At 44.0% G+C, this 21,292-nt stretch overlaps 7 protein-coding genes across 7 annotated transcripts; 5 read left to right on the top strand and 2 right to left on the bottom strand.

Moving 5' to 3' along the window:
* Positions 1 to 69: 69 nt before the first annotated feature.
* HD556DRAFT_1243138 (Endonuclease/exonuclease/phosphatase) lies at positions 70 to 1,158 on the top strand (the record flags this gene model as incomplete). Its single annotated transcript, XM_041298346.1, has 1 exon — positions 70 to 1,158. The coding sequence occupies one exon, from the start codon at positions 70 to 72 to the stop codon at positions 1,156 to 1,158; it is 1,089 nt and encodes a 362-aa protein (XP_041156833.1).
* A 3,615-nt stretch (positions 1,159 to 4,773) lies between these two features.
* Positions 4,774 to 5,439, top strand: HD556DRAFT_1213730 (uncharacterized protein; the record flags this gene model as incomplete). The annotated part of the gene is made up of 1 exon (XM_041296628.1): positions 4,774 to 5,439. A coding segment is annotated over one exon (666 nt), but the record flags the coding sequence as incomplete, so codon positions are not given.
* A 315-nt stretch (positions 5,440 to 5,754) lies between these two features.
* HD556DRAFT_1433543 (uncharacterized protein) lies at positions 5,755 to 6,573 on the top strand (the record flags this gene model as incomplete). The annotated part of the gene is made up of 3 exons (XM_041305233.1): positions 5,755 to 5,915; positions 5,970 to 6,136; positions 6,185 to 6,573. The coding sequence occupies 3 exons, from the start codon at positions 5,755 to 5,757 to the stop codon at positions 6,571 to 6,573; spliced, it is 717 nt and encodes a 238-aa protein (XP_041156831.1).
* A 2,306-nt stretch (positions 6,574 to 8,879) lies between these two features.
* Positions 8,880 to 12,499, top strand: HD556DRAFT_1311011 (uncharacterized protein; the record flags this gene model as incomplete). The annotated part of the gene is made up of 16 exons (XM_041300489.1): positions 8,880 to 8,969; positions 9,017 to 9,145; positions 9,201 to 9,254; positions 9,306 to 9,357; positions 9,442 to 9,452; positions 9,669 to 10,412; positions 10,563 to 10,780; positions 10,838 to 10,924; positions 11,011 to 11,135; positions 11,213 to 11,283; positions 11,312 to 11,338; positions 11,387 to 11,425; positions 11,467 to 11,572; positions 11,626 to 11,720; positions 11,950 to 12,270; positions 12,317 to 12,499. The coding sequence occupies 16 exons, from the start codon at positions 8,880 to 8,882 to the stop codon at positions 12,497 to 12,499; spliced, it is 2,352 nt and encodes a 783-aa protein (XP_041156830.1).
* Positions 12,500 to 13,333: 834 nt separating this feature from the next.
* HD556DRAFT_1311010 (uncharacterized protein) lies at positions 13,334 to 13,726 on the bottom strand (the record flags this gene model as incomplete). The annotated part of the gene is made up of 2 exons (XM_041300488.1): positions 13,334 to 13,397; positions 13,473 to 13,726. 2 exons carry the CDS (start codon positions 13,724 to 13,726, stop codon positions 13,334 to 13,336), a joined length of 318 nt encoding a protein of 105 aa, XP_041156829.1.
* An 827-nt stretch (positions 13,727 to 14,553) lies between these two features.
* On the bottom strand, positions 14,554 to 14,937 carry HD556DRAFT_1446604 (uncharacterized protein; the record flags this gene model as incomplete). The annotated part of the gene is made up of 1 exon (XM_041307129.1): positions 14,554 to 14,937. The coding sequence occupies one exon, from the start codon at positions 14,935 to 14,937 to the stop codon at positions 14,554 to 14,556; it is 384 nt and encodes a 127-aa protein (XP_041156828.1).
* Positions 14,938 to 17,181: 2,244 nt separating this feature from the next.
* On the top strand, positions 17,182 to 18,187 carry HD556DRAFT_1446603 (uncharacterized protein; the record flags this gene model as incomplete). Its single annotated transcript, XM_041307128.1, has 5 exons — positions 17,182 to 17,364; positions 17,430 to 17,480; positions 17,538 to 17,732; positions 17,788 to 17,929; positions 17,955 to 18,187. The coding sequence occupies 5 exons, from the start codon at positions 17,182 to 17,184 to the stop codon at positions 18,185 to 18,187; spliced, it is 804 nt and encodes a 267-aa protein (XP_041156827.1).
* Between the last annotated feature and the right edge of the window lie 3,105 nt (positions 18,188 to 21,292).

Genomic DNA, 21,292 nt, shown 5'->3' with positions numbered 1-21,292 from the left:
CCCAATCCACAACCACAATGTAAAGCTGGGCGCAAAACCTGCGACAATGTCAAAATTGCCTCCCTAAACATGCAAGGAAGGTGGCACGGCAACTCTGACAAATGGCCGCATATAAATCAGTTAGTAAAGGAACAGAAAATCGGGATATTATGCCTACAAGAAATGCACCTCTCAGATGAAGAAAAAGACACCCTGAACTCGTCCCCGGGACTCCAAATCCACGTCATATCCTCAATAGATCCAACCCACCCCAATGCTAAAGGAGTAGCAATCATTATAAATAAAAGACTCCTAGGTACAACAGGAATCAAAATGCACCAACTAATCCCCGGCAGAGCCCTCCTATCAGTCATCCCTTGGCGTGATGACAACCCTATCAAAATTCTGGCGATATACGCCCCAAACGATACTCAACAAAATCAGTACTTCTGGGACCATGTCCAATCAAAATTGAGAAGCCTACCAAAACCTAATATAATGTTAGGTGACTTTAATATAGTAGAAGACGCACTAGACCGCTTACCACCCAAAGCTGACCCCCCCGGCCCATCTACCTTGCTGCATGAACTTAAGACCCACCTGCACCTCAAGGACGGATGGCGACACGAGAATCCAGACTCCCTGATCTATACGTTTGCTCAATCAGCATTACAAGGGGGTAGCCAATCCCGCATCAACCACATCTACCTCGACAGTGAGCTCCTACCATACAGCAAAGAGTGGGATGTCTCACCCCCCGGCATCCACACAGACCACCAACTGGTCTCCGCTAGAATATCTAGCAAACGAATGCCCTACGTAGGCAAAGGCCGCTGGTCACTCCCTCTCTATGTCCTCAAAGATGAAGAACTTGGCGACAAAATCCTTGATCTAGGAAGGACACTTCATTGTGAGATCAATGAATCAAAAGACCAACACACCAACGAATTGAACCTGCAGACAGCATTTAGCCTCTTTAAACAAGAGACAATTAAGCTTTGTAGAACAACTGCGAAAAAACTAATCCCCAAAAAGAAGAACAAACTAAGAGCGCAGCAAAAAGCCACTCTAGACGACCCGAACCTTTCGACTGAAGACAAGAAGGTGGTGAGCCTACACATACAAGAAAAACTAAATCAGCTGGAAATCATGCAACACGAAAGAGCGAGAGACCACTGAAGGTACAACAATTCAGATGGTGAGTCTGAACAATGTTGGGTCTTGCAGAACCTAGCTGCTATTCGACCCTAAAGGGTTTCTGGACCAGGCTCAAGGCTCAGAGGAGAGGAAATATCATGAAAAACTGCTGAAGACTCAGACTCATACTGATAACTGGTGAAAAGATAACTTGCTTATGTAAGCTACAAAAGTGCCAACATAAGGTAAGGTAAAAACAGTCTCTACAAGCCCAGCCAGAAATGAATCCCTACATCTCATGGGAACTTTGAATCATGACTGTCCCCAGTCATCTATCTATGCAAACCAAAGCTAAGCTAAACTAAGAAAACTACTAACCTGGGGGTCCTCAAACACCTTTTGTTTCCTTGACGCGTATGCCAGGTAAACTGCGCCAGTGAGTGAGGGTCAGGGCAATCCAATAAAACGATGACCCCAGCACCTGTTTTCCCTGACATCTCTTGTGCCAGGCGAACCGCATCAGTACTGGGGGACTGGTAAAACGATAAAAACGATAAAATGCGAAGTGGTGGTTGCGCGGATGACGACAGGAAGTAGACGGATCGAAAGAGGCGAACGAGGGCTTCGAAATGAGTATAGGGTCGACTAGGTTTGGTGAAGAACTGAGGGAGATATGAAGGAAATGGTGAAAACATGCGAAAATAGCGAAAACGGCGAGTAGCGAGGGCGCGGGTGGGCGTATTGGGAAGCGGAGCGGATGGATGGAAAGCGGCAGTTAATGCGGTCAGAACGCGCCTAAGGCGATGGGCGCGCGATCACGGGGCGCCGAGATATAAAGAAAATGCAAAAAATGGGGCAAAACAAATGGGGGGAACGCGAAAATGCGGATAGCGAGCGAACAGCTGAGCGCGCGAAGGCGCGGATATGCGCGAATGAAAGCCATGAACGAGGGCTTCAAAACGGGTATAGGGTCTATGGGGTTCCGATGCGAAATGGGCTGGTGAAAGTGCGAAAAAGTGCGGAGGTGCAAGAGGGAGGAGGAGGAAGGGGTATGATGCAGGGCAACAAGGGCTGGTCCTATCAAAAAGCGGATTGGGGCAATGGACAGAGCCACTGAGGGATGGTAAATGGCCAAAAGAGCTAGATGAGACAGGCCTTTGAGCACCCAGAAAACCCTTATCTCCCCTCAACTTCTCAAAAACACCAAAAACTCAATAACTCCACAACTACTGCTCCAAATTCGATGAACCAGGGCTCAAAATGATCGGACGGATGTGGGGAATACGACCCTAAGTTTGCGAGAGATCCGCTCGAAAAACGCGTGGGAAAAACACCTATCAGTGCGCTGGTGAGGAGGACAAGATGCTGAAAAGTGGGAATTGTGGGAGAAGCTGGTAATGAATGACTGTGGTAGGATAATAGGCGAATTTGGGGGATGATTGGTGAGCTGGAAGAGCCTAGAAACACAAGAAACCCTCGCGGTGGGCTCCAGTTGAAGGTACAACAATTCAGATGGTGAGTCTGAACAATGTTGGGTCTTGCAGAACCTAGCTGCTATTCGACCCTAAAGGGTTTCTGGACCAGGCTCAAGGCTCAGAGGAGAGGAAATATCATGAAAAACTGCTGAAGACTCAGACTCATACTGATAACTGGTGAAAAGATAACTTGCTTATGTAAGCTACAAAAGTGCCAACATAAGGTAAGGTAAAAACAGTCTCTACAAGCCCAGCCAGAAATGAATCCCTACACCACCTTAACACCAAGATACGCCTGGAAAGTGAATCGGCGACCAGTAAATTTTGGGCGAGGTCTGGCAAAGAACAAAAGCCTCGAGACGCCATCATCGAGCTGAGAAAACCAACCTCAGGCATGGAAAACCCATCCTATGAACAACGATCAGATAAGATGGCCGAATTAGCGAGAGACTACTATGACGTACTACAAAACGAAGACTTAGCCTCAAACAACGAAAGAGCCGAGGCATTTGAGTCGGTCCTTAATACAGTACAAATTAAATTATCTCAATCAAACAAATCAGAATTAGAGAAAAACCGCACCAAGGAAAACATCGAGGAAGTACTACACCTCCTCCCAAATGGCAAAGCGCCAGGGATTGATGGCGTCCCTTACAAACTTTGGAAGTGGCTACATCAGAAATCTAAATCAGCATCTGCAAACTCCAAAGAGGGAGAACAACCATTTGTTTTTGTGGAATGCCTCACGGCCGTCTACAACGACATTGAGATGCACAGAGTGGCCCCAAACTCGTGCTTTGCAGAAGGTCTGCTAAACCCTCTACACAAGAAGAAGGACCGCAGAGAGATCGCGAACTATAGACCGATAATCCTACTGAACTGTGACTATAAAGCATTCACTAAAGCTCTAGCACTTAAGTTGGCACGCACCGTCCCATCAATCATTCACGAGAACCAAGCTGGGTTTGTACCAGGTAGAAGCATAACAGACCAAATCCGCCTAACTCAAATGATAATGGAATATGCAGAGGCCGAGGAAGCGAACAGCGCGATTGTTGCCCTAGATCAAGAGAAGGCATACAATAAAATTTCCCATGACTACCTGTGGAAGGTACTAGAGAAATACAACTTACCGGAGAACTTCATTACAACCATTCAATCCCTATATCAACAAGCGGAAACATCAGTAATGATCAATGGCAAAATAAGCTCAAAATTTAAAGTCACCAGAGGGGTGAGACAAGGCGACCCACTATCCTGCCTGCTCTTCGACATTGCGATTGAACCACTGGCAGAGATGTTGAGACGTTCAGAACTGAAAGGCTTCAAAGCCAAAGAAATGGCTTACCGTATCATTGTCACGATGTTTGCCGATGATACCACAGTCTACCTGATGGAACAAGATGACTTCGGCACTCTAACCGACATCCTTCAATGCTGGTGCAGAGTGTCAGGAGCAAAATTCAACACATCAAAAACTGAAGTCATACCTATAGGCACCAAAGCATACCGAGAAAGGGTAATAACCACGAAGAAAATCAATGACACCTACAACTGCCTACCGGACAATATCAACATAGCGAAGGATGGAAAAGCTACAAGAATCCTGGGGGCATGGGTCGGGAACAGCGTCGATGAACAGGCAATATGGTCCCCTATCCTCGAAAAGATCGAAAACTCCCTAATGAGATGGGAAAAATGGCACCCTACAATAGAAGGGTGAAAAATTATCATACAACGCACTGTCGGGAGTATGACTCAATACCTGACAATGGCTCAAGGGATGCCAAAGGAGGTGGAAGACCTCCTCGCGAAATGCTCCCGCAAGTTTGCATGGGACAGCGGAGGAAACAACTCTGTCAGTATGGGAATTCTTCATGCTCCGATCAAAGAAGGAGGAAAGAACATACTCAATATAAGAGACCGCAACGAGGCGATCGAACTCAAATGGCTACAAGGCCTCCTGGCGCCACAGGACACTAGACCACAGTGGGCGTTCTTTGCCCATGCCTTGATTGCGAAGACAGCACAAGGCTCGCCCACCGTCAAACCAGACTCCAGAATCTGCTTGTTCCTTCAAACTTGGGCCCCAACGCAGAAAAAACTCCCAACTCACCTAAGACGGATCCTTAAAGCCACTAAGAAATACAATTTGAGATGGGATGCAATCTCCATCAAACCAGAAATCGCAAGAAAGCTTCCTGTGTGGTTCCATTTAGGAGCATCAAGCGACTTAAATAAATTAAATAATCACCTTTACGCCAACTGCTTAAGACAAGTGCATAAGGTATACACAGTCGGTCAACTGGAAAACTTAGCCCGAAGGCAAGACCCGGACCACAAGAAAAACAAGGAGTGCCCATGCAGCCACTGCTCCCTAGATAGATCCATACAATGCAAGAAACCCTTCAAATGCATGCAACTAATGAAGAGAATACTTACCTGTATACTCCCTAAATGGAACCCCGCGACGTGCACAACTCCATACATGCTCACCATCTCCCCCGAACAATTCACCACTATCGGAAACGATCAGGACGACCAGGACCAAACCCCCTGCATCTTCAACCCCGTCCTTCCATCACCAGAAACACTCGACGAGGGCTTCAGAATATTCTCGGCCTCTGACCCTCCCTGTACAATCCTGGCCAGCCAGACAAAAGTCCACCAAAGGGCTCCCCCGGAACTGATTAAAATCACAATCACAGGCACCCATAATGTCAATAAGGATGGAGACCACGAATCAGGTGGGAGTGTTTGGTTCAGAACCAGAGATACCTGCAACCTGTCAATCAAAATACCAGAAGAACTAGCAGCCCCTGGCACAGGAGAAGCTGGAGCATTACTCACCGCAATCACAATGCTACCATCTAACGCCTCCATACAACTAGCAATGAAGTCTATCGCACTAAGGAAAGACCTGACCTCCAACCTCCCAAGGCTTGAAGACATAAACTGGACTGCGCATCCCCACAGCAGGATACTGAAAGCCTTAGTCGCACAGCTGCGCCCTAGAAGCGCCCTAGTGTCCTTCGCCAAATGGAACAGCGCAACCCCGAAGCACGTCTCTGATGAAATCCTAAGTCTAACCCAAGCTAGCCTCCTGAAAGAAAAACATGACCCTATACCAATGGGAATCCAAGAGCCACTGAGACTCACTGGCATGAAACTAACAGCCGGATCACAAAGACTCTTCTACCTAAACATCAGGCAAACGCACAACCCCACCAAAGAAAGAAGACATACAGTGATGAACATGGCACTAACCCAACACACTGTCCTCGAGATCTCCGGTAAGATGCCATCACAGGAACAAGTATGGATGTCAATCAGAGATTGAGATATCCCAAAATCCATATGAGGATTCCTCTGGAAAAGCATCCACGGAGCGTACAAGATTGGGGAATTCTGGGAAAAGATCCCAAACTACAAACAGAGAGGTCAATGCGGCCTATGCCAATCACCAGAATCAATTGAACACATACTATTAGATTGTGACTCCCTAGTCTCACGCACCATCTGGAAGGCCGCCAGGGATCTATGGTGTAAAAGAGAGGTAAGCTGGCCAAATATATAATTCGGAACAATACTAGGTAGCAACCTAATTACCTTCAATAACGAGAGTGGCAAGAAAATGACGGGCAAGAGTAGACTCTTCAACATACTAGTGCTGGAATCTGCCCACCTAATATGGAAGCTAAGATGTGAGAGGACAATCAAATACAAAGGCATCAAGGAGAAATTCCACTCCGAAACGGAGATTTACAACAAATGGCTACACGTGATCAACACAAGGCTGAAATTCGACAGATTGCTCACCGACTCAAAGAGGTACGGGAAGAAAGCGCTCAAAGTAGAGACAGTATTAAAAACATGGAGCGGTTTACTACTACACGAAGATAACCTTCCGGACAACTGGGTCCACAATACAGGGGTTTTAGTGGGTATGGCACCTCGCCGTCCTCCAGGACGGAATAGGTAAATCCAAACCAGGTGCTGAGTCCCACACTGCAATTGCATACATAAAGTATTTCCCCTAGGTGACTATCTATTTTACACACACGGGTGCAATCCCCATCCCCCCAATGTATTTACTAGAGCTGACCTTGTCAGCTGCTAGCAGATAACATTGTTCCACCAAAAAAAAAAACATTATATAAATAAAGATACAGTCAAGCTGCAAGCTAACACTTGATGACATGATACAAATACAGATGCAGTCAAGCTGCAAGCTCAGTCTCGATGACACAATACAAATACAGATACAGGCAAGCTGAAAGCTCGGTGTAGCACTCGAGCTTGTGCTAGACTCATATTCAGCTATTTCACGATCCATGTCAAATGCCCGTTGCACAATAATCACTTCCTGATGTAATCCAACACTTTAACATTGGACCTGACACTTTGACTAGTGGACCCAACATTTCGGCCACAGCAGACCCGATATTTTCCTGTGCTCTTGTCCTCTCCATGTCCCATTCTGTCTTGCTAGCCCCACTAGGTGCATAGTTGATTATTTCACACATTACTCACATCACAGCAAGCACTATTACATGTTTTCCCATAGTCTGCAGCGCCTCGTGTTTATTTACATGTACTTTGGACCCAAAATATTCTGCCGCTACTTTCACCTAGGGGTTTCTGGATTTCTACATACTTACATATATATTGGACTGACTTTGAGCATTATTCATTATTCAAGTAGTAGGGAGCTGTTTCCTGACACTTTGTGGTCAAACCCAATATTTCGTAGTTCTTAGTTGACATTGTGAATTTTACCACTCTTTCTATCTGAAATACCTGTCATTATCGATAATCCGCATACCACTTGCTTTCCCAACATTCACTATCACTATTCTCTGTAATCTGCTGAACCCAAACCCAAACCCACTAATCCGCTAACCTGAAAACATCGGACCTGACACTTTGGCATCAGACTCATAATTATACCTTTGGACATTGTCTCCCGCACTCAGACTTTTGACCATTTATTTATTCACTAACTTAGGACTAATACCAGATAGCTAACCCCTCAGGTCAAACACACTTGTCTTCCAAATATAGCAGACTAGGCTGTGCAAGACCACAACACTTATATTTTGCTGGGTGCTCACTTCATGTAGTGTCCAGTGATTGTTGTTTAGTTACAATGAATTTACACTCCAATATAAGCCTGGTGTAGTCAATGATAAGGCTGACTGTCTATCTCAGAGAGAAGACCACAGAAGGGGGGTAGAAAATGACAATTCTGATCATGTTTTGTTAAAACTGGAGTTTTTCACTGTAAAAGCTGCTAAAAGAGGTCAAGTTCTAGTACAAGGAGAGAAACAACTGTTGAGAAAGATAAGACAGTGTACAGAACGAGAACTCAAAGTCACCAACATGTTAGAAACACTAAAAGCAGCACCAGTACAACTACACAGAGGAGTTGAAGAGTGGAATGTTGAGGATAGATTGGTGTTATTCCAAGGACTGGTTTATGTTCCAAACAATAAAGAGATCCACCAAGAGATATTGGAGCTGTTTCACGACTCTCCACTGGCTGGACATCCAGACAAGCCAAAACCTTAGAATTGATTTCCAGAAATTATTGGTGGCCTTCAATGATAAAGTATGTCCACAATTACATAGATGGCTGTGATAGATGCAGAGCGGCAAAGATTCACCTGACACAACCACATGGTCCACTCAAACTGAATGAAATACCAGCAGGACCTTGGCAATCAATCACATATGATTTGATAGTAGATTTGCCTAAAAGTGAAGGGTTTGATTCTATTTTTGTTGTTGTTGATCGATACACAAAACAGACACATATCATGCCTATGAAAAAGGAAGTTGACACTCGAGGAATTGCAAAACTTTTCTTAGATAATGTATGGAAACACCATGGAACTCTGAAACAGGTGATATTGGACAGAGGAACACAATCACTGCGGAAACAAGATTTTAACCCCAATGTAACCAGAGGGTGTTTAGGTGCATAACCCGATGTGGTACAGACGCAAGACCTTTTCCAGACTCAAACTCGATGTGGATGGAACTCGAGCATCTGGGAGTTGTAAGAACACATAAACAGATGCAATCCAAACCTTGGGTTAGAAGTGAACAACCCTAACTTGACCAAATACAGACCTAAATTTTCACCATCATCTCCACCATGTTAATGCTCATAACTCAATGACATCCACCCTCTGGAAAGAGAAAATTTCCAAAACCCAACCTCTGGGTTTATGTGAGGTGAGCTCATTCATTTTTTCTTGCTCAGTCTCTTCAGCAAGAACTGACATGCAAGGTCAAAATGTGGTTCAGCTGCAGCTGCCTTCGGGCACTAGGAGATTTAGCTTCACCTTTGAGAGCGACGAACCTGGGCCTGTAGTAAGTTGACTAAAATTTGTATATTCAACTAATATGTAGGTCTGCAGACACTTGAGGTATCCATCAGGCCTTCGCTCAAATGGCCAGTGCTAGCACTACTACCCGCACCTGACAATAGTGAGATGGAGCCTGAGTCTGAACTTGAAGATACTACCAAAGTGCAACTGGTCTTTAATGTATGCTTCCCTCATTTTTTGAATATTATAACTAACACATATTTTACCCAACTAGACTTGCATCAAGCCTATGGGTGCAACAGGAGTCAGTTTGAAGGATTTGAAGGATGTAAAGAGAGCTGAAACTACCTCAAAGCATCACAAGACCACTATGTAGTAGAACATTTACCGGAATCAAATTATTATCGTGAACTACTACATGTCTTCGAGTTGTAAGTATAACAACACGTGATGCTTGCTTTGACACGTCGAAAAGCATGCATCAACAAGCTTTGACTTCACCATGTCATCTGCAGGCCTCAAGAAAGTGCGTTATCGAAGATGCCATTGCCAGAAGCACAAGTGCAACAGAGCACTTGTTCAAGAACATATAGCTCGCGCTCACAAACGAAGCAAACTCTGTTCGAAAACCAATGTGTCACAAGTCCACTACAAGCGTGTTGGAGAACACATCGTTCCTACTGCTATTTGAGATGCAGGCCCCGTTCCTCATGGGTTCACTATTCCTTTACATGAACTACAGCTCCCATTATCACCGGATGTCACATTCCAGGATCCTCATCGCATTTCTGAATCTCCTGTTGAACAGGAGATGCTAGACTATGATTTTCTTACTGGAGAAGACCTGGATCTCATGACCCATGGTACTGATCTGCCTAATCTTGGTCTGAACTTCCATAGCCCCAAGGCGCTACACAATGCTGTTGATCACTTCAGTGCATATAATGCAGCTACAAGTTCAGGCTCATGGCCCTTCACCTCATATGAAGCCCATCACCTTCCACCTGATCCAGAACAGCATGCATTAGATCAACAGATTGAAAAGGCTGTTGAGGAGCTACATCGTGAAGAGAATCAGCTTCTGCAAGAAGCTGAGGATAATCTAGATCATCTCAACATTGATGTTGATGCACATTTTGATGATCCAGACGAGGAAGAAGATATGGAGACAGCAACCACCAATGATATTGATGAGGATGACCCTGATCCATTCATATCTAATGAAGGCTTTAGCACGACAAATGATCAGAACCTCGCTGATGTTCCCCCACACTTACTCAATATCTATGTGGTTGTCTCTTGGCTGCACCTCCAATTCCACCTCCCTCATGTGGCTTGCAATGCATTATTAACAATATTTGCTTGCATCCTCATTGCTCTTGCACCAACTATCAATGTCCCTTTTGTAACACTGCAGTCCAGTAATCATGTCCTTGGTGTCGACACTACCATTTTCACACTCCCTGTTTGCCCTACATGCTGTGATGTATTTCCTCCTGCAATGTCGACAAAATGGCACGATACATGCAAAAATTGTGGGGTCAACATCTTTCTTCCTGGTACAACGCAACGGGGGAACTTACATGCTGTCAAAATGCCTATCATCAAGTATCCTTACCTGCCTCTATCCGAATAGATCAAATCTCTTCTCAAAATTCCTGGTCTTGAGGCTGTGCTTGATGGTTGGCGCAGTAAACCTCGCACGATTGGTAAATATACTGATATCTTTGATGGTGACACATGTCGCACAAAACTCAAGGGTCCTGATGGTAAACTCTTCTTTTCGAATCTCCCTCACGAGCAACATGGCCCAGATGGTGAACTACACATTAGAGTGAACCTTGGAGCTGATTGGTATGTTGTTTATATCCTTGTTGATATTTCACTGCTCATGTGAATTTCCATTGCCAGGTTCTCATATATCAGAAGTAATATTACACCATCACACTCATCAGCTCCCACATTGTTCTCAATATGTAATCTACTACCTGAATATCAGTAAGCCTTGTTCACACCCAATAGGTTGATATCTTTTGATGGTATTTCTTTACAAGCTATCGCACATCTAATCTGATGTGTACAAGTATCCTCCCTGGGCCGAAGAAGCAGAATCCCGACCAGATCCAACAGTTCTTACAGCCCATCATATCAGATTTACTACGTCTATGGAGAGTTGGAATCAAAATTCCAACCAAATCTTGTCCACAAGGTAAGTCTGGTTACTTATCATCTGTCAGTGTCGACTCATTTTGCTAGGACACCTTGTTTGTGTGATTTTGGTTGCAGTTGTTTGTGATAAACCAGCTGCACACAAGCTGGGTGGATTGGCATCTCACTCCCACACTAATTTCTGTACTGTATGTTAGATAATGATCACACATAAAGATAAACTACAGGCATTTCAATAAGGAGGTATGTTTGCATTATCATATGTCACTATTGTCCATTAATATTGTTCAGCTTTTTGGCCACAAACAAATGAAGAACAACAGGAACTTGGTGAGCGCTACCACAGGCTGACTACTACATCTGCTCGCAAGAACTTTGTGAAGGAACATGCTACTCGATACACACAGCTATCACGTCTACCATACTTCAACCTTGTCGAACAGATTGTCATTGACCAAATGCACAATCTTTACCTTGGTGAGTATCTTAGCTTCCTACAATTAATCTGGCGCTGATTATGCTTGATTCAGGCCTTGTTAAGACCCATTTTTACAACATATGGGTCCAGGGAAAGATTCTTTGTGCTAATCATGAGCTTGACGTCTTCCATGACATGCTTGCCGATGTGAGGCTAGATCTCATGTGTACATCCAACACTAACAATCAATCAAATTCACAGTTTATTGTCCTGGGATCATGTGGCAAATTACCAACTGACATCAGTATGCCATCAGGTGATTCACTAACAGCAGATCAATGGCTGCTTCTCGCCACTGTCTACGGTCTAATCATAGTATATACTTCTGATAGTTTGATCAGTTCTTGACTCACTGAACTATTTATGTTCTAATTAGATCCCGCAGTTATGGAGCTCTTGTCTTCCAACAGACATGGATGACGAGATTCTGCGTCAATGTGTTACCATGATTAAGAGGGCTGAGGCTGATAAGGAGGCAGATGCGAAGTCCAAGGCTGAGCAGAAAGCCACCCTTGCTGCAGTCAAAAAGCAAGGAAAGGAAGCACTCGAAGCTGAAAAGGCCTGGATTGCCCATGAGAAGCTTGCACTGTCAGAAATGAAGAAACAGGAAAAGCTCCGACTTGCAGCTGCCAAACAGGCTGAAAAGGTCAGAATTGGAATTGCAGCTGAAAAGAAAGCGAAGGCTGCAGCCAAGAAGGTAATACTGTGTTCACTGTTATCAACCCGCTTACAATTATGATTAGGCCTCAAAAAAGCGCAAGGCGACCTCACAGATTGTTGAAGATCTTCCTGAAGGACAAGTACGGCCATTACCACCACCACCACCACCACCGTGTCTCCTTCCTACATCCAAGCTGCTAACAGAGCCTGTGCAGATGCAGCTGGCAAAGAAGAAGCAAAATTCTTACTGCACCCTGATGATTTAGCTAATTTCTTAAAGCTATGTGCAGCACTGCACATTTTGAGCAAGTGTTCACTATGTGATCAGGATGTAAGCTGAGCTAAGCAACTTATCTTTGAATACACCACTGAGCTAATACATGTAAGTCTTCCTCACTTAACTGACATTTACTGACATGCTTTTACTACAAGCTGTATGGTTCTGGCTCGGTCAAACCTAACCATCACTTTGCGACCCATATCGGTGCTTGTGTGCAATTTTGGCCCTCTCCATGATTTCTGGACTTTCCTGTTCAAGCACCTCAACAAGTTGTTGAAATTGTACAAGACCAACAACCATTTGAATGGTGCACTCGAAACAACCTTTTTCACGGAGTTTCACAGGACTTGTGAGCTTGGACGACTGGTAAGTTGTTGAATCGTTAATGTGCATCTCAACTAGTAACAATATCCATAGATGCACACATTACAGCATTATCCTAAGGATTCCCTTCCAAGTCAGACATCATCAATCATACTGAAGGCCTCCAATGACGAGAGAAGAACAGTGGCTAGACTTGCAGCATTGTCAAAAGACCTTGACGATGCTGGTGCAGACAGTATGTTGAGTTCTCTTACATTTTGTTATGATGACCATCTCAGAAAACATATTTAGCTGGTCTGGCTTATTCACTTAGTCCTCGACACTGAAAGCGAGGAATGTCCACTGAGACATATCAACTACTTGCATCCACCCTCTGCTACCATTTTCCTTTGACTCCAGTTCATTGTTGTTTTGACCATGCTGTCGTACCTCATAGCCTCCCACTTGATCACGATGCAGTCTTTTTTAACTATGTTGTGATTGATAGTAAGCGCTACTATGCTTCTAGAGCTGTTGGGACAACCATTCTTCTCTTGTTCATGTCATCATCCCTGGTACAACTGTGATTCATGCTTATGGTGAGGTTCTCGAAATCTTTCAGTTTAATCAAAGGTTTCGTAATGTGGATGACTCACTCTAGTTTGCCTGCTGTAGCACTTGAGCTCGCACTATGCTCGTATTCAGCTGATTCATGATTCATGTCAAATGCCCATTGCACGATAATCACTTCGCACTCAATCCGACACTTTGACAGCGGACCCGACACTTTGACTAGCGGACCTGACATTTCGGCTGCAGCGGACCCGATATTTTCCCGCACACTTGTCCTATCCGTGTCCTGGCCTGTCTTGCTAGCCCCACTAAGTGCATAGTTGATTATTTCACACATTACTCATGTCACAGCAAGCACTATTACATGTTTTCCCATAGTCTGCAGCACCTCATGTTTATTTGCATGTACTTTGGATCTGAAATATTCTGCTGCTACTTTGCCTATGGGTTCCGCATTTCTATGTACTTACATATATATTGGACTGACCTCGAGCATTATTCATCATCCAAGTAGTAGGGAGCTGTTCCCCGACACTTTGTGGTCAAACCCGATATTTTGTAGTTCTTAGTTGACATTGCAAATATTACCGCTCTTTCTATCCAAAATACCTGTCATTATTGATATTCCGCATACCGCTCGCTTTCCCGACACTCGCTATCACTATCCTCTGTAATCTGTTGAGCCCACACCAGAAACCCGCTAGTCCACTAACCTGAAAACATCAGACCCGACACTTTGGTGTCAGACTCGTGATTATACCTTCGGACTTTGTTTCCCACACTCAGACTTTTGATCACTTACCATTTCACTACTTACCAACTAACACCAGATAGCTAACCCCTTGGGTCGAATGCACTTATCTACAAGTATAGCAGACTAGGCCACACAAGAGCCGAGAGACCCAACTTCCATCCCTTATCAACCCTGACTGGATCATTGGCCACCTGGGGATAACCACAGTATCAATTGAAAAGGACAAAGCAAAAGTTTGGGCGACAATTGATCTTAAAGGTATGTGCTCCGTTCATCACAACTTACTTGACAACTATTCATTGAATCACAGTCATCAACACTGATACATGACAGGCTTATGGTACAAGTAACAAGCTGGCACTTCGTGATTTGAATTGCGCTGACCCACTCACAGTACTATTCAAGATAGTTCACTGGTTATTGCACTCATCACCTTCATCACCCTTTTGTTTGTGCCACTCCCCCAGCTCTTCCAAGTACTCGTAGTCCTCCTTTATCAGATCATCTCTTGTCAATGAAGCCCAGAATCCCTTGAGCCACAGAACTCCCTCAAGCATCTCCATGTCCGGATGGCTATTCTTCCAGCTGTCCACAACCATGTTTTCAAACGGCAAGTTCTTTTTGTCAGATGACAGTGCGTCTTCATTCATTTGCTCTGGGCTGATGTCAAATGTCTTTTTCATGATTCTCTTTGACCTAGTGCCCCCTTCTGCAGTTTTGTGACACTTTTGTGGAGGCTGAATGGTGTTTATTTCGTTAGTGTTTGCAGTGGTAGCTTTGTTGTTCCCCTTCATTTGTTGCAAAGTGAGGAAGCACAAAAATGCAACATACTGATTTATATTTAGTGAGCTATAACCATGCCTAGATGCGAAGGACTTACATTGCTGGATCACCACTCTAATCATACAACCATATTTGCTGAGTTCCCTGCTCCTGACTTTGTCCACCTGGTTAATGTGTCTTCACTTAAGTCGTCTTCTGAGTAAGATAAAATGTCTGATGTAAAATCAGTATCAATCATTGCAACTGCACCCTCCCTCCCTGTCTCTTTCTCATAGATAACTGCAGTTGCACGACAGCTCTTTGTAACCTGGTGATTTGGGTACATCATATGTTTCACATGCAAAGCACAATACTTACTGCTACACGACATTCCCTTTGACGTCCATGTTTCTTCTTGAGCCCCTTCAGTAATTTTTTTCTGATATATAGGGCCACCTAAAGTTGATAATCTGCCCAATGAGACAGGTCACCTGAGGTGGGCCCAAATGAAGGTGTACCAATGGAGAGGGGTGGGCCCAAAATATGGTCTAGTGGTCCATAATTTAGGAGCGGGCCTAGTATGTGATATAAGTATTGTGCTACCGATATGAATGGCTGGGCCCATACAGTAGTATACTCATACTGATGGGAGGGCCAATATGACTAGGCGAGATATAGGGATGGGCCCATACAATAGTACTACCTATATGATGGTAGGGCCGATATGAGTAGGCGAGATATAGGGATGGGCCCAGGTGCCTGTGCTTCCGAGATGGATGGATGGACCCATACAATAGTACAACCTATATTAATTAATAGTAGGGCCAATATGAGTAAGCAATATATAGGGATGGGCCCATACAACTGTACAATCTATATTAATTAATAGTAGGGCTGATATGACAAGCCAAGATATAAGGATGGGCCAACTACCAGTGCTGCTGAGGTAGACTGCTGGGTCCGCACAATAGTACTACTGTGATCCAAGAGCTCAGAATTTCTTTCCTCCAGAACGTATACACAACCTGACCCATGCCATCTAAACACATGTGGACCCGGGATTATTTCCTACCGAGATACATCATCAGCCAATATGGAAGAACGCAGTCAGTTTACTGTGGACAATGGCAGCTTTGAATAACTGCAGCCATGAACCATTCCACAGCTACCTGGAGCTCATCTACATGTAGAAATAACCTTCATTACGACCAGGGTACATTGTCCTGGATGCTGATACCACCGAGATTGTGTCATAGCCCACGGCCAAATTGGGATAATAACTATCAAATCACCCAAATACATGTACTACTGAGATCACAGTGCAGCTGGCTATGCAGGGCCTGTTGAAGGGCTTCCGCAGTTATGAAAACCGAAGAAGTTCTTCAACAGGTCCTGCACCCCAACTAGAAACACTGGTAGCAGAACCACACATGAAGTGGTATGAATGAGTGCATGGCAAGGAATGACATGTAAATGACAAGGGAATGAATATGGTGTATTGTGATGTAAAAAAGGAGGGACAGGTGTGAAATGTCTTTAAGATGTAAGTGGCAAGCAAATGATCAAGGTAGGGATAGTGTATTGATAAAATACTGGGGGTGTAATGTAAGAAAGGGGGAAGAGGTGTCCATTATGATTGATCAGGCCGGACATGTCAGTCCAAGTGTGCCATACCTAATGAAGTCGGCCTGATTGTACTTAACATGCTCATACATGGCAAGGTCAAGCAGGTTGTACTTGGCATATTCCAGGTGTGGGGTTCAGGCATAGTTGTAGATGCTGTCACGGACAAACCAGGCCCAAACAATCCTGTTGCCCTCATCCACCTGAACCCCGTGTCTAATGAGTCGTCCCGAGTAGCCCACCATGACGCTAGAATCATATGCTATGTCGATTCCAAGGACGTCATGTGCATCTTTGGTTGGTTTTTGCACAAGTTTCTTTTGTCAATGTGTCTCTTTGTCATGTGAGTTTGTTTTGTTTGTCCTATGTGATATACTGACTAGTTCTTGGACATCTTTTTTTGTCAATGTATCTCATTTGCTGACATGTCTCTTTGTTAATATGAGTTTATCTTTGTGTGGCCTTGTGGTATACTGACTACTGGCACTCTTTATTCAGTGGATCTTTTGTCAGCGCCTCTTTTTGTCAGCGCTGCTCTTCTCTAATATGTCTTTTTGAATGTGAGTGTCCTTATTTTGTTTTTGTGTAGTGCATGCAACTCTGCTAATACTGACTACAATTCTAGTATTTTGCACACTCTCCCCTCATCAATCATGGCCCGCACCAAGAATACCACCAAGAAATGTACTGGTGGCTCAGTGCCACACGTCCTCCTCAAGATCTCAAGAGTGCAACTCTCTGGAGGGGACCACCAGAAAATGAAGGCTTTGAGCGCCACCAGGGGTGCCTTACCTGTGGGAGGTGGGGACTTAGAGAAGAGGAATGGTCAGCATGAGGTTAGTCTATGTTCTCTATGTTGCCTGTCTTCTATCTGATAATTCACTTTATCTTTCTTATCAAGGCTTTGACCGCCACCAGTAAGGACTTAGAAATGAGAAGTGCCCACAATGAAGTGCGCACATTCTCTCACTCCTCTATTTGCTAATGTACATTGTTCTTCTTCTTATAGTATTATATACTTTGCAGGGATGGTGCAGGGTGCTATGGAGACAATACTCTCTTCATGTGCACTCTGTGTCCCAGGGTCATTTGCAGGCTCTGCCTGCAGCTGCTGCCTGACATAGAAACCAAAATCCTACAAGAGGACGTCTCATTTAGATGCATTTGTTGCCATATTAAGATGGAACAAAGTGCTGCCTACTTTGTGAGTATTTTTTTTCATTTGTTCATGCCTCATTGATAACATCACATCACTACAGAGTTTCTATAATAGCAATGGCCTTCCCTTCTTGGACAAGTTCCTATCTGTCAATGATGCACTTGAGGTGTCTGCCCAAGCTGAAATATCGGCAGCTCCGGTCATTTTTATTCACCTTATCCTCGTCGACTTCAAAGTGGCTGGTAACCCTTTTGAGTTTGTTCACAGCTTCCTTAAGCCTTACTACTCCGGCGATGCTTATTTCATTTACTGAGAGGGTTCTCATTGGGCTGTGCCCACTTCGGTTGGCTTTCAAGGATATGCTCTTACAGTCATGGGACCTTGGTAGCCACTCTGATATATTTCTATTGACCACTGTCAAGGAGGGCGGCCTTAGTATCTCTAGGTTTGCATGGGCTAATGTGGAGGTCCATCCTTGGGGCAACCCCCTACCTATCTAATGTAGTGGGTGTGGTAGGGTTAATTCTTGGAGGTCTGCTTATGTCAAGGACAGCAAGACTTACATTTTTGAGTGCAAAAATGACTCTTGCAAAGTAAGCCACACATTCTCTCAGCCACCAGGGTCCACAGTACTCTATTCTGGTAGGAAGAATGATAGTACCTGCTTGGATATTCCATTGAAGGCGCACTTGGCTTAATTTACATATTTTTCTGCAATATTTGTCTTACACTGTTCTGAGTTTCAGTAATTTTTTTTCATGTCTGAATCTTGATATTGAGTGTATTGTTAAGAATGTGCTTAAGGGTTGAATCCGAAGGGCTTGGCTTCAGCTCATGCGCTGCACCCCTTACCTGAGTACATGCCCCTAACTTTCGAGGGCTAATGGATGTCGTCCGGAGTCCAGAGTCTGATGAGCAGGAATTCCGGCAGACATTCAGGAATGAGTGATAAGACTAATCCAGACAAAGTCTAAACTAGAAAGGAAACAGCGGAGGACTACTAGAGGTAGAGGCAGAGGTGGTAAGTCAATAGGAGTCGATCCTAAGACTATTGGAGAGCGACAAGAGGAGACTCAAGTCGGACAGAGGAGGGAATGAGCAGAATCTAAGATGATATTTGAACTGAGAAAATACAGAGACTTTACAGGGTTTATATACTACAGAGAACATAACAGAGAATCAGTCAGCGCAGTGCAAAGTTATGTGAGGCTATGGACAGAGCATGTGGAACACCTAACACTAGTCTATTGGAACTCAATAAAATGAAGATAGAAATTAAGAAGGTACAGAAATTAAGCATAGTTGGTTATAGATATAACCGGATGACTGGAAACAGGGGCTAACTGAGAAGGGACATACAAATAGGGAAAAGATCCAGAAGATAGAAGCTGACTGGATCCGGATGTCCGGAGATGATTGTGTGATAGATCCAGGTCCAGAATGCGGGATATGACATATATAAACTAATGTCATTAAGTCTGAGTCGGTCAGATGTACTCATGTGATTTGAATCATGTGACATGGTTTGCTGACCTGTTGCCAAGGGAGTTGTGGACTGGTTGCACTTTCTGCAAACTTATACTGGCCTATGTTCTTGAGATTTTTGCATATAATGACTGACTGGATGCATGTATTCAAGAGTGTTTTGGATAAGCACAAGATTGCCTATGTTTCTGCCAAAGGAAACACAGCCAAGAGGGCTACAATCCTCAAAACCACCAAGGATACTTCTATTATGCTTCCAGACAAAAACTTTTGGAAGGTAGGTTTCTAGTGTCTTTATATCTATAGTAATCTAATTTTATAGGCTATTTGTACATATTACTTGTGGTTCCTGGAGGAAAAAATCATACAGGAAGGTCATCAACTCCATGATCGAGGGAAGGGAAAAATGCCTGGAACAACCATGTCAGTGTTATGTTTTCTTTTCTCATCAACATTTATATTAATGATTTACTGGCTTAGCTGGGAATCCTATCCCATAGAAGTCAAATAAAACTTTTACTCTTGTGTCCAAAGAAAATAGAAAATGGGCAGGAGAGTCTCAAGACCGCCTTGCTGACTGGCTGACTAAAGTAGAAAAATAAGTCTTAGCTACTATAATCGATTTACTTGTGAATGATCTAGCAGCAGGCATAGACCCTGAAGACCAATCTGGCAAGGAAGATGAGAACTTGTCCGATTTAATAGTGCATGTCAATGATGAGGATTATCCTTGCCTACCAACAGGGTTTGAATCTCTCATGCTCAAAAATCAGCAGAAGGTTGTACGAAAGGTCTTTCAAAAGGCTTATGGTGATTTATTTCTATTTTTGAAGTAGTGTATTTTTCTGACAGCTTATATTTAACAGCGGTCATCTCAAACAACCCTTGGGCTGCAGTCCTTTGGAGTCATATCACTCAGGATCCGGACCATTACCTTGACATGGACTGCATCCCTCGGAATGTCATCATCAAGAATCCTTCTCACCTGTAGAAGGATACCATCAGCACTATTTTTTTATTTTGGAAGTTTCGTGCTAATTGTAATGAACCAATTTTACGATTTATTAGGTATAAGGAAGGTAACTTCTATGATTCTCTGGCTAAGAAGGGCAATGTAAGTCAAAAATCAAGAAAGAACCGAAAATATGTGGAAGTATCAGATAATCAGGACAAGGTACTGAAGAAGGTCCCCCAAGCCGATCTTTCTTCAGACAAAGAGGAAGACTTGACAATAGGTGCAAGCCACACTTTGTCTCTTTCCCATTCCTGCCAGAAATTCCATATGGATGGTGATATAGTCAGTTATCTTCAGTCCCTCTCCACTCTCCCATCATACCATCATCTGTTGGCTACAGTTCAAAAGCTTTCTGAGACAATATGTATAATTCACGAATTTTGTGATACAGCACTGAATTTGACTTGTTTTTGAAAGCAAACTACAGATCTTAAGGGCGAAGCTAGGAAGCAATATCTGTCTTTTGGTCATCTTAGACGTGGTCTGAGGAATATCTACCTCAAAATATGCACTATAATATTCAGGCATCCTTTACTGCTTTGAAGAAACTAGAGAACTATATCATCAGATCTCATGGTTGGAGTATGATTGTTGTCCTTGGACTTGGACTCCTCCTTCGTGAGTGTCATCGTGCTCAGGAGTATGAAGCAGATGAGGCCAGAGATGATGTACCTGAATATTTGGGCGCCTCCATCCTTAGCATTCAGGTATGGGAGAAGATTGAGGAGGCAATTACCAGAATTCAGGCGAAGGTGGAGGTAATGCTGCCAGATGATCATGAGAAGCAGATGTCAGTAAGGGAAGAAGTACATATGAGGTGTCTGAAGAACAAAAGGCAGGTGAAAGAGAGGAGGAAGGCAGAGCAGGCAAGAGTTGCTGCAGAGAAGAAAGCTGCTGAGGAGAAGAGGGCTGCTAAGGAGGTTCAAGTGACTGAGGAGAAGAGAGTGGCTGAGGAGGCTCACATGGCTAAGAAGAGGGCAGCCACATTAAAGAAGGCAAGTGGTACTAAAGCTGGGGGAAAGGAAAGGGTAAGCGGCCAGCAATAAATGTGAATGATTCACCCATGAAAAAGGTGAAGACATCTGCTCCTCCTGCTTCTCCTCAT

This window comes from Suillus plorans (assembly GCF_016647745.1).
Source record: "Suillus plorans strain S12 chromosome Unknown HD556scaffold_55, whole genome shotgun sequence".
Classification (NCBI taxonomy): Eukaryota; Fungi; Basidiomycota; class Agaricomycetes; order Boletales; family Suillaceae; genus Suillus; species Suillus plorans.
Note: the sequence above shows the minus strand (reverse complement) of the source record. Positions and strands in the feature narration are given on the sequence as shown.